At 46.2% G+C, this 11,404-nt stretch overlaps 2 protein-coding genes across 2 annotated transcripts; both read left to right on the plus strand.

Annotated features, from left to right (window-relative positions):
• Positions 1 to 5,433: 5,433 nt before the first annotated feature.
• On the plus strand, positions 5,434 to 9,191 carry LOC130141975 (syncytin-A-like). The gene has a single exon (XM_056323342.1). It carries the CDS (start codon positions 6,330 to 6,332, stop codon positions 7,470 to 7,472), a length of 1,143 nt encoding a protein of 380 aa, XP_056179317.1. The 5' UTR covers positions 5,434 to 6,329; the 3' UTR covers positions 7,473 to 9,191.
• A 1,092-nt stretch (positions 9,192 to 10,283) lies between these two features.
• LOC130141913 (phorbol-12-myristate-13-acetate-induced protein 1-like) lies at positions 10,284 to 10,791 on the plus strand. The gene is given in 3 exon segments (XM_056323211.1): positions 10,284 to 10,335; positions 10,644 to 10,699; positions 10,702 to 10,791. Coding segments are annotated over 3 exon segments (198 nt in total).
• The last annotated feature ends 613 nt before the right edge of the window (positions 10,792 to 11,404 follow it).

Consider the following 11,404-nt stretch of genomic DNA (forward strand, 5'->3'; position numbering starts at 1 on the left):
GTGAGTCTATTAATAAAGTGGCACTAACTTGATCACATTGGTCGTATAAGTTGTGTCCAAGCCTTCTGCGTCAACAAGTGGCACCCGAACAGGGACCCTCTTGTCCATGCTTCCAAGAGCGAAGAGGCGGGTCAGAGGGGGTGGAAGAAGCCGGCCGTAGCAGGCACTGCCCCAGTGCTTGGGAAGACGCGCGCGCGCAACCGTTGGAATCGCCCTGATCAGGTGAGCGGTTGGGGAGGAGATGGGGTCCACGCTGAGCAAAGAGGAAGCAGCAGTGGTGAAGCTCCTCCAACATATCCTCTCTAAGAGAGGGTTATCTTATGATGAGGGAAGCCTGAAGCGGTTGCTGTCATGGGCTCGGCAGAGTGGATTAATCCCCTCAGTGAGTGCAGCCTTTGAACTAGACACTTGGGAAAAGATTGGCGCGGCACTGTGGGAGGACATTAGTTCAGACTCTAAAGACAGTGGGAAGCTCTCCACAGTGTGGAGAATGATCCTAGAGACTCTGAAAGAGATGAAAGCAGAACGACAAACTACCACATCTGCTTTCGCTGCCCTGTCGGCAGAAGTTGAAGGTGCTAGAGCAAAAGACTCTGCTACTGCTATGACATTCTCGGGATCCTTGTTCCCAAAAGCCAAAAGAAGGGACAGGGATACGTTGCGTGTAGCAGTAGTGTGGCTAAAGGGCCGAGAGCCAAAGGAAACGAATCCGCCACCGCTTGAATCTCCCGATCCAAGTTCGATAGAGCAATCCCCAGAACGCACACGTAGCATCTCGACAGAGGACAGCTTCTATCCACCTCTGCCTCTGTCCACGCCTCCGTCACCCTGATCGGCATCTGCAGAACGTTGCTGTGGTTTGGAGAATGTGCAGCTGCAAGATCTCATGAAAAAATTGGAGCAACTTGAGACGTGGGTGCAAGTTTTGGTGCAGCCAGCTCCTACAGCACCGCCACTATCTCCCTTCTCTACTAATCCTTTTTTACAGGGTGGAGGGGGGGAGGACGTCTCTGGGGAGACATTAGCGGCGGGACCGTTACCACCGCCAGTTCCAATGGGAGGCGTGGGGGGTAATTGTAATCCATCACGTCGATAGCTGGGAGTCATTCGGGATGCAATTATAGAGGGGCAATTCGGGCAATTTGGGCCAATGGCATTTCCTGTGATAGTAACACCACAGGGTAACGAGTGGGAACCCTTAGATTGGAAGGTAATTAAAGAAGCGAAATTAGCAGTAACACAATATGGGTTAAAAACTCCATATACTAACTCAATAATTCAGCATATTTTCACGGCAGATTTATTAACTCCGTATGATGTGAGTATGGTTGTACAAGCTTTGTTAACAGCTTCTCAGCAGATACAGTTTTTTCAACGATGGCAAGCAGCCTGTGATGCTACCGCGGCCACGCCTCGTCAGCAGGGGGATCCGCTGTTTGGAGTGAATGCCCAAATGCCAACAGGCGCCGGCCCCTTTGCTAACCCTGAGTGGCAAGTGGGATTCCGACCCGAGGTGTTACAATTAACGCGGGAACTAGCTCTGAAAACGATTTTTGCCCTCCATGATGACAAATTAGCGCCAGCATTTACAGGGATAAAACAGGGACCTACAGAATCTTATCCAAAATTTATAGACAGACTGCATGCCGCTCTCATGAGTAATCCTGATCTGAATGAGGATATGAAAGCAAAGCTTCTTGATATGCTTGCTTATGATAATGCTAATGAGAAAACTAAGAAAACTTTAAGCCTCCTGCCGCGTGGGTCATCAGCTGCCCAGCTGTTGGAGGCGGCAGAAAGAATGATTGATCAGGAAAAAGCTGCCTTTATGGCTGCCGCGGTAGGAGCTGCAGTGAAGCCGCTTGTGCAAGGAAAAAATAATAACGGGAGTCAAGATAGGAGATGTTTTAATTGTGGCAGGATGGGACATATTAAATCACAATGTCATGTTCCAGGCTTACAGCAAAAGAAATGGTGTGTGCAGTGTCGGAAAGATAATCATAACACCAGTGATTGTCGGAAAAAGGGAAACGAGATGCGGAGCACGTCTCGCCCTTGAGCTACGACACAAGTCCAGGGTCCTTGGACCGCTGCTCTGCCACCACCTCCAGAAGCGCCGGAGTGGACCTGGCAACAGCAGTAGCTATTACTCTTACCGACACCACAGTTCAATTGGTTGATTCAAATCTTGTGGGACCTTTGGGACATGGTTTAAGTGCCTTATTAATCTTCAGTATCTAGGAAAGGCATTTTTGTAGTCCCAGGACTTATTGATGCTGATTTTGAGGGACGGATTAAAATAATGGTTTACACACTAACTCCCCCTATAACTGTTAAGGAGGGATCAAAAATTGCTCAATTAATTCCTTTTGAAGCAAAAGTGCCTAACGCAGAACAAAAAAAAAAAAGGGGTGTAGAAGGTTTTGGATCCACCGGTCAGCCCGATGTTTTGCTAGCCATGGACATCAGTCAGGGAAAACCGGAGGAACAAATGGAACTGAGACACCCTAGTGGACAAGTGTGCAAATTGCAGATGATTATAGATACTGGAGCTGATGTAACGATCGTACCTTTTTTTAAGTGACCTAGGCAGTGGCCTCTAATGCCAGCGGGTACTGGCATTGTAAGGGTTGGTGGGACTCAAGCTACCTTTATCAGTAGAGATGTAATTGCATTTATGTTCTCTGATGGTAGGGTAGTAACTACACGTCCCTATGTAATGCACCTGCCTGTGGCACTAATTGGAAGAGATCTGCACAGTCAGGTGGGAGCCTGGCTCGTTACTTTGCCTTTTTAGGAGCGGCCACTGTTGAGCGGCCGATTCTAAAAATCAGCTGGAAAATTGATGATCCAATTTGGATTGATCAGTGGCCGCTAAAGTAAGATCGGCTGCAGATTGTTAATAATTTGGTGCAGGAACAATTAGATGCTGGACACATCGTGCCTTCAACTAGTCCATGGAACACCCCAGTTTTTACAATCCCAAAGAAGTCTGGGAAATGGCATCTGTTACATGACTTACGAGCAATCAATGCTGTTATGTGTGATATGGGCGCCTTACAACCCGTGCTACCCTCTCCGGTTATGTTATCAGAGGATTGGGATTTGGTGATTATCGATTTGAAAGACTATTTCTTTACAATTCCTTTACATCCACAGGACGCTGAAAGGTTTGCTTTTACAGTGCCATCGATAAATAAAGCAGAGCCAGCAAAAAGATATCACCGGGTGGTGTTGCCGCAGGGAATGAAAAACTCACCTACGATGTGTCAATTGTTTGTTGCCTGGGCTTTAGAACCAATTCGTAAGCAGTGTCCTCATTTACTTATCTATCATTACATGGATGATATTTTGGTTGCAGGAAAACAGCTGGATTCTGAGACGATTTTATGTCAGCTCACACATAGTCTTGGAAAAAGGGAGTTGAAGATAGCCCCAGAGAAAATTCAAAAGAAAGGGCTGTGGTTGTACCTGGGTTGGATCCTTACAAATGGAATGATTCGACCTCAGAAAGTGAAAATTAACACAGCAATAGAAACATTGTCTGATGTGCAAAAATTAATGGGAGATATCCAGTGGGTTCGTAATAACTGCGGAATTACGAACGATGATCTGAAACCATTGATGCCACTCCTGGGAGCATCTACGCAGGCTCAGGAGCGCCGTCGATTGAATGAGGATCAGCAACAGGCGTTGCAGGTGATCACTAATAAGATAGTGACAACTTATGCTCACAGACGACTAGACGACCAAGCTCTTTCTTTTATGATAATTAACTCAGGAGGTGAGCGAGAACACCCATTAGGGATTATTATCCAGCTGGGAGAAGGGAGACCGCATTTACGAATTTTGGAATGGGTTTTTCTCCCTTTCCAGCCCAGAAAGACAGTGGTTACACGTCCTGAATTGTTTTCACAGCTTATTATCAAAGGCAGGCAGTGAATTGTAGATATCTCAGGCCTCGAACTGACAGTTATATATGTACTTGTGTCTCAACTGTATTTGGACTGGCTGTTGTCTGCTTCAACAGAATTTCAAATAGCAGCTGCTGATTTTTTGGGAACTCTCACTAACAGTTACCCTTCGGACAAACTTTTGCCATTGTTATCTCATCAGCGCATTGAACATTTGCCTTTGTGATCAGAGGTTCCTGTAAAAGGGATAACTGTTTTTACTGATGCTGGGTTGAAAATCTCGGACAGCTTCAGTCACCTGGAAAGCAGGAGAAACTTGGGAACATAAACTACTCCCTGGGGTGACTGGAGACTCTTTACAGACTTTAGAACTCCAAGCTGTTATTTGGGCATTTCAGCACTGTTTTCAAGAACCTGTTAATGTAGTATCAGGCTCATTATATGCTGTGGGTACGGTACAGCGTTTGGAACATAGTATGGTGAAACCTGTGCGAAATCCTGTATTGTATACTCTGTTGTTACAATTGTTAACACTTTTGAACCAGCGTTGGGACGAATATTTCATTGTGCATATTCGCAGTCATCAGAAATGTGGAGGTCTCACATTAGGTAATGCTCGGGCTGATCAGCTTGTCGCTCCAGCCTAGACAGGTCCTGTTGTTAAAACCTTTGAACAAGCTAGGTTATCACATGAGTTTTTTCACCAGTCAGCAAAAGTGTTGGCCAGGCAATTTCACATTCCTGTGGCTGATGCTAGAGAAATTGTACAGTCCTGCCCTGATTGTCAGAAGGCAGGAGTTGGCCTTGGTTTGGGGGTGAACCCTCGGGGACTTCGACCCCTACAACTTTGGCAGATGGATGTAACTCATATCCCAGAATTTGGCAGGCTTAAATATGTGCATGTTTCAATTGATACTTTTTCCCTAGCACTCTGGGCAACGGCACAAGCTGGTGAAACAGCACGGCATGTAATTAAACATATGCATGATGCCATTATGGCACTTGGAGTGCCTGCACAAATCAAAACTGATAATGGCCCGGCCTACGCTTCTTGGAACTTTACTCATTTTTGTCAACTTTGGGGTATACGTCATATCACAGGCATACCACACTCTCCCACGGGACAGGCCACTGTGGAACGAGCGCATCAAACACTGAAAGCGCTTTTGCAAAAACAAAAAGGGGGAGAGGTATTGGGTCCAGCAGAGTGTCTTGCAAAAGCGATATATGTATTGAACTATTTACAGTTTACAGGTGATAAAAATGAACCGCCAGTAATAATACATAGTTTGGGTTTGAGATCTGGGGTAAACCAGTGTGGAAATAGTGGTTTTGTTCGATACAGAGATGTCTCTACAGGAGAATGGAAGGGACCTGTGGAACTAAAAATGATGTGGCGAGGATATGCTTGTGTTGTTACAGATACCGGTGTTAGATGGATTCCAAGTCACTGGGTGCGGCCCTGGAAAGGAGATCTTAAGAGTAATGAAGTAGAGGATCAGGTTGAAGTAGAGGATCAGGTTTAATTTCTTATGTTTTACAGGACATGGGTCAATATCGACGGTAGTCTTACATCCTGAGGCACTTCAACGACACCAACATCAACTGAACTTGGTCTTGACCCCATGTGAACACAGACGCTCAGCTCAGAACAGATCAAGAAAAATGACACAGCTTGTAGAGAATGTGGTCTGAACTGTCGACCTTGGGTTTTAATACATTGCACATAGTGTGACAAGAAGACTTGGAGAGTCGCACGTGCATGTGATTGGGATAGTGTGTTTAAATGTCACTCACGTAATGATCGGGTTGTGTTTTGTTCCGAAGCGAGCGGGTTGTCTGACTTTGTAGGTGTGTTAGCATATTGGTAATCTGCTGTTAATATGGAAAGACAAGTGCGAATACTTAGAGAATAACAGTAGTTTTCTTGAGGTTTTAAGCTTAATTAAGGACCTTGGGTGAAGGATTTTTAGTAGAAATTAGTTTCAGGCTTTTAAGACGCTTAGCTTTGCAGTGTATTAATCAGAATAATAAGATAGTTGACAGGATTTGTAGAATTAGAATAAACATTCCTTGAAGCTTGCAGGTGCATTGGAGCAATTGGAAAAGGGAGGTAAAATGATGGCGACACCTCAAACGTGGAGCATAGTTATGTTGATTTGTTTTCTACCAGGTAGTGAGGGGATTTTTGACATTTTACCCAGAACGAATATTTGGGTAACATGGGCTGAGGTAACAGATTTTTGTCTGAGCTTGCAACAAGCAGATAACCCTTTTTGAACCTGTTTGATTGGTATTCCTTTGCAGGAGAATGAAACCGACTTTGATGGGTATTGGAATCCACGGAGCGTAAACCTGGCTAACAGAGAAAGCGGTTCTTGTTTAAGCCCGAACAGCAGATATGTTTGGCCCTCTATGCATGGCGCAGCTTGGCAGAAAACGGTCATTGAAAATTTAAATCAATTACATCAGTTACCTTTACAGGAGTTAGACTTATTGGCTAGCATTGTGCCTGTCGAATATGTTAATGTTACTGCAACCTCAATGCCAGGTTGTAAAAGCATGTCATCACAGCTCCGACCAGTAGATGGTACAGGGGTGATCTGGTTTGATAAACCGTGGCATAGTTGGTTTACAAGGCAAGGGGAACAGGGCCAGTATGTAGGTTATCTAAATGTCACAGGGCATTCTCTTTGGAGTAACTTGAGAACAGGAGGGTTACATGTAAGCACCACAGGGGGTTTTAAACTTCCGCCAGGAGTGTTTCTGGTTTGTGGAAATAGAGCATGGCCCAGTATTCCCATGCAACCTGTTGGTGGGCCTTGTTACCTTGGACGGCTAACATTGTTTGCTCCTCACATGAAAGATTTATTAAATGTCAGTAGGGATCATGGGAGATTGTGCAGATCCATTCGAACTTTTGATGATACATGTAATGACAACGTACAGCTGCCATCGGTAGCCGCTGCTATAGCCACATCTATTTTTCTTCCAGGAGGAATGGCAGCCATGAATGCAAAAAATATATGTAGATTAGCATGTTGGGGTCAGAAACAATTTAATTTGACTACACAAATGATAAGTGAGCTACTTACTGATGTAGAGGGTGTTAGACATGCTACTTTGCAGAATCGAGCTGCCATTGGTTTTTTATTGTTAGCACATGGACATGGTTGTGAAGATTTTGAAGGGATGTGTTGTTTCAATTTGTCTGATCACTCAAAAAGCATAGCTCAGCAATTAGCAACACTGCGCGAGAATATGAAGCATGTTACTGAAGGACATGATACTTTTTCTGACTGGCTCAATAGCCTCGGGCTAAGGGGATGGTTGCAGATTGTAGTTAAAGGAGCATTGGTAGTGTTAATAGTGTTCTTGATTTTGATATTGTTACTTCCTTGTTTGTTTCAATGTTTGCAACGCATAATTAATGGGTTAATTAAACGGATGTCTGAGAATGGGGTCTGGATTGCTCAAAAACAAAAAGGGGGATTTGTGGAGTGGCTGGAAGAAAACGGGCATATTATGAGCAATCCAGACCGAATAACTTGGTTGTAATAACAGGCCGCAGCTCTAATAAACTGCAGGTGTTATGTAGGACATATGCAAGGCCAAGGGAGACAAAGAAACTGTGTATTCAGAGAGATAAGAGAGTTGGACAGAAAGATGAGAAAAACCAGGATGCCCGCACAAGGGGGGAGCAGCGTGTGGGCACCACACTGGGACCAATCATAGGGGAGGTGGAAGCGTGTGAACGAGTAGTTTTAACCTATCACCTTTTACATAACAAAGCGTGCATAGTGTGTGTATTTTTAGCTGTAGAGTATAAATTGGTGTGAGTCTATTAATAAAGTGGCACTAACTTGATCACATTGGTTGTGTCTGAGCCTTCTGCCTCAGAACAGGACCCGTCCATTTTCTTTACATTTAGGTGGAGCTTGGGTGACTCTAGTCATACATATTGTTGTTACTGACTGGCATCACATGCCCAGTGATCTGTAGTAGTACCTTGGAGGCAGGTAACTTTGGGATGGAGGTGTGCACTAGTATTACAATGAAATTATTTTATCTGAGGAAAGTCATTTCACCACAGTGGTTGGCTCAGCAGTGGACATCTCATATATTCTTCATGTGACAACTTCTATGCAGCTTATCAGCTGTGTGGTGCCATCAAGTTCCCCTTCCTGCAGGGAGCACAACAGAGCCTGGCCGCAGTGTCTCCACTACGCTCCACCCTCCGTTACTCCTATCAGCATGTGTTGAGATGGAAGGGTGTGTTGCTTAGGGAGCCATGGTAGATTCTGTGCATGCCAACCATCCTGAAGATGATAGCTGTATTTTACCCTAAAAAGCTTTCTATAATACTATACTTCTGTTAGGTCCTAGTTTTCTATAATTCCCCCCCTCCAAAGTAATTTTCCCACAGCCAGCCCCACTGAACCACTGTGCCCGCTGCCTTCTGCCAGGGGCTGAGGTTTCCTACGCAGGGAGAGAAATCCCAGCCCTGTTTCAGGTGTGCCATTGCTTCCAGCACATATGCAGGAGAAAAGGTTTCTGAGCTGAACTGGTAAAAGTTTCCTCTTCTAATATACTTCAAAATCATCATTGTTTCTAGACACTTGACTTCAGAGGCTCCGATCCCACAGAAAGGAGCTTCTGGACAGCCCCTTGTGGGTCTGTATTATAATGCAGTGTCTTTTCCTGCTTGAAGCTGTGTTTTGGTGGGATAGGTGGGCATGTACTGGCTTTCAGCCACAAATCACTTTTGTTATGTCTGGCCTATCTGTGCTCTCTTTATGTTAAACTGTTTTCATTTTCCCTTGTCCTGGTTTCAGCTGGGATAAAGTTAATTTTCATTTCAGTAGGAGGTACAATGCTGTTTTTTGGATTTAGTATGAGAATAATGTTGATAACACACTGATGATTTTGGTTGTTGCTGGGTGATGTTTATACTAAGTCAAGGACTTTTTAGTTTCTTAGGCCCTGCCAGCAAGAGGGCTGGAGGGGCACAGGAACTTGGGAGGGGATACAGCCAGGACAGCTGACACAAACTAGCCAAAGGGATATTCCATACCATGGGATGTCATGCTGAGTATATAAACTGGAGGGAGTTGGCTAGGGCCTGCCGATTGCTGCTCAGAGACTGGTTGGGCATTGGCCAGCAATTGTATTGTGCGTCACTTGGGTGCTTTTTTTTCTTTTAGATTTTATTCCTCTCTCCCTCTCTTCATTACATTTGTTGCTATTATTTTTTTTAATTTTATTTCACTTATTAAATTGCTCTTCTCTCAACCCTTGAGTTTTACCTTTTTCCAAATTCTCCTCCCAGTCCTGCTGGGTGCGGGCATGAGTGAGAAGCTGTGTGGTACTGTTGCCAGCTGGGGTTAAACCATGACACCCCCTAAAAACAAAAGTCCATCCAGTGTGCCATCACACCAAATACCATCTTTCCGAGACAGGAAGTGGATGAGTGACTGGCAGCTCTCCCAGCACTGTGCAACAATCACAAAGTCATGAGGGAGACTTTATTATTCCAGTTCTTGTTTCTTGTAAAAAGCATCAGCAAAAATTACAGCAACTGCAGGTAAGCACACCCTTACGTGTGTCAGCCAGCAACATGTCATGTGGGCACTGAGCTGCCACGGGTAGAATCCAGCAGCAGGATTGAGGTCCTAAGTTACAAATAGCATATGATGTGGACCAGATTATTTCTCTATGACTTGTTTGAGGCTAAGGTCACCATCACCTTGAATAATAATACAGTGTTGTGTCAGGGGCATCTCCTGACTAAGAGGAAGCAGACCCACCCAGCCATGTCTTCTTGCCCACCACAAGCACAACCCATCCCTTGCTTCTGCTTGTCCAAGTACACCCCATGTCTCCACCTCTTCCTCAGCACAAGCACAACTCAGTCCATCTCTTCTGAACCACCACCACAAGCACAGCCCACCCTCCCATCTCTCCTTGCCCCTCCGCCTCTTCTTACCCAGAAGATGCAAACCCCATCCCTCCACCTCTCCTGGCCCACCACAAACCCATCCCACATCTTCATCTCCTCTTCCCCAAGCACACCCCATCCCTCCATCTCCTTCTCTTCCAGCACACCCCATCCCGCCATTCCTTTTTGTCCCGCAGCAGAGGTGCTGTCCCCGAGGCCAGGCCTCTGCGCCCGCCCCACCCCCGCACCGACCAGGGCACGCTCCCACATGCTGCCATGTGCCCGCTCAGTGGGAGGGCAGGATTCCCCGCGGTTTACTCACGTCACGGCGCGGGGAAAGCCCTGCTGCGCCGCCATTCTTAGCGCCGCGCTCCACCCCACCCGCTCACACTCTTGTAGCCACTGAAGCCGTGCCGTGCCCCGCCGCCACGATGATGCTCAGCAGAACCCTGCACAAGGCCGCGCCGCCCGCCACTCCCGCAGGTACCGGAGGATGAAAGGAGCTGGATGGTGGTGGGGAGCTTCTCCGCCTGGGCCACTGCCCGCCAGCTCCAGCACCCGGAGCAGGGGCAGTGCTCTTCGCGCCGCAGGTGGCAGGATGCACCTGGGGCCGCCCGTGTGAACGCGGGAAGGGGTGGGTTGAACAACCGCTGCTCGTAGTGTGTGTGTGTTAATACTGAGAAAAAAGCTGCCTTATTTACAATATTGCCAAGATCTCATTAGAATTTAAATCAATTATGGGTGGGCAGATGGCGGTGCGGGTGGCTGACGGCCGTGCGTGTGCAATGCAGAGTGGGCGGCGGTGTCAAAGTGCGCCCTGCAGCTGCGCAAGATAGGCGACAAGACAAGTGGGACCTGCGGCAGAAGATCTTGAACCTCCTGAGAATGCTATTCTGCCCAGAAACAAGCTCCCCTCGGACACGGTGTGCTGAAAAATAGGGAAGACCTTGGTTTTGTTGATTTGGAACAAGAGGCTTCACTGACGCGGGGAGATGAAGAAAGCTCTTTGTGTTGCACCTTCTGAATTTTGGGTCTGTTCAAATTACATTTTTTCCTGCCTTGTCATGAATTCTTGTTTGCATTGATAATGACTTTTTCAGTTAGCTCTTTTGAATCTGCCTTTGCAAAACTGTCGTTACATAGCTCTGGTCACTGTCACAACCAACTGTGTATGGCTGTTACTTGTTGACACTGATTTCACTAAGCAGAAGCTCACTGATTTTGCCTGCTTTCTGCATGGAGGACTTAACCCTGTCCCAGTGGTGTTACTGGGAGCTTTGCCACTGGCTTGAGCCACATGCATGGTTTCCTCCTCCTCTAAGCCAGCTAATACATTTTCAACGAGAACATGTTTCAAGAATAGTTGTTATTCATCTTAGTACTGCAAAATAACATGTTTTGCTGACATGTACACAGGTCAGTTTTTCAGGTATTAAAAAACAGATGCAAAGAGTTTCTGTTAGGCTAAACACCAGCTCCCAGGCTAGCACTGCATGCAACTTGGCAAAGCTGTTCATCAAAGGCAGCCCCGACTTCAACAGAAAGGCTCCCA

The sequence above is a fragment of the Falco biarmicus genome, chromosome W, assembly GCF_023638135.1.
Source record: "Falco biarmicus isolate bFalBia1 chromosome W, bFalBia1.pri, whole genome shotgun sequence".
NCBI classification, from domain to species: domain Eukaryota; kingdom Metazoa; phylum Chordata; class Aves; order Falconiformes; family Falconidae; genus Falco; species Falco biarmicus.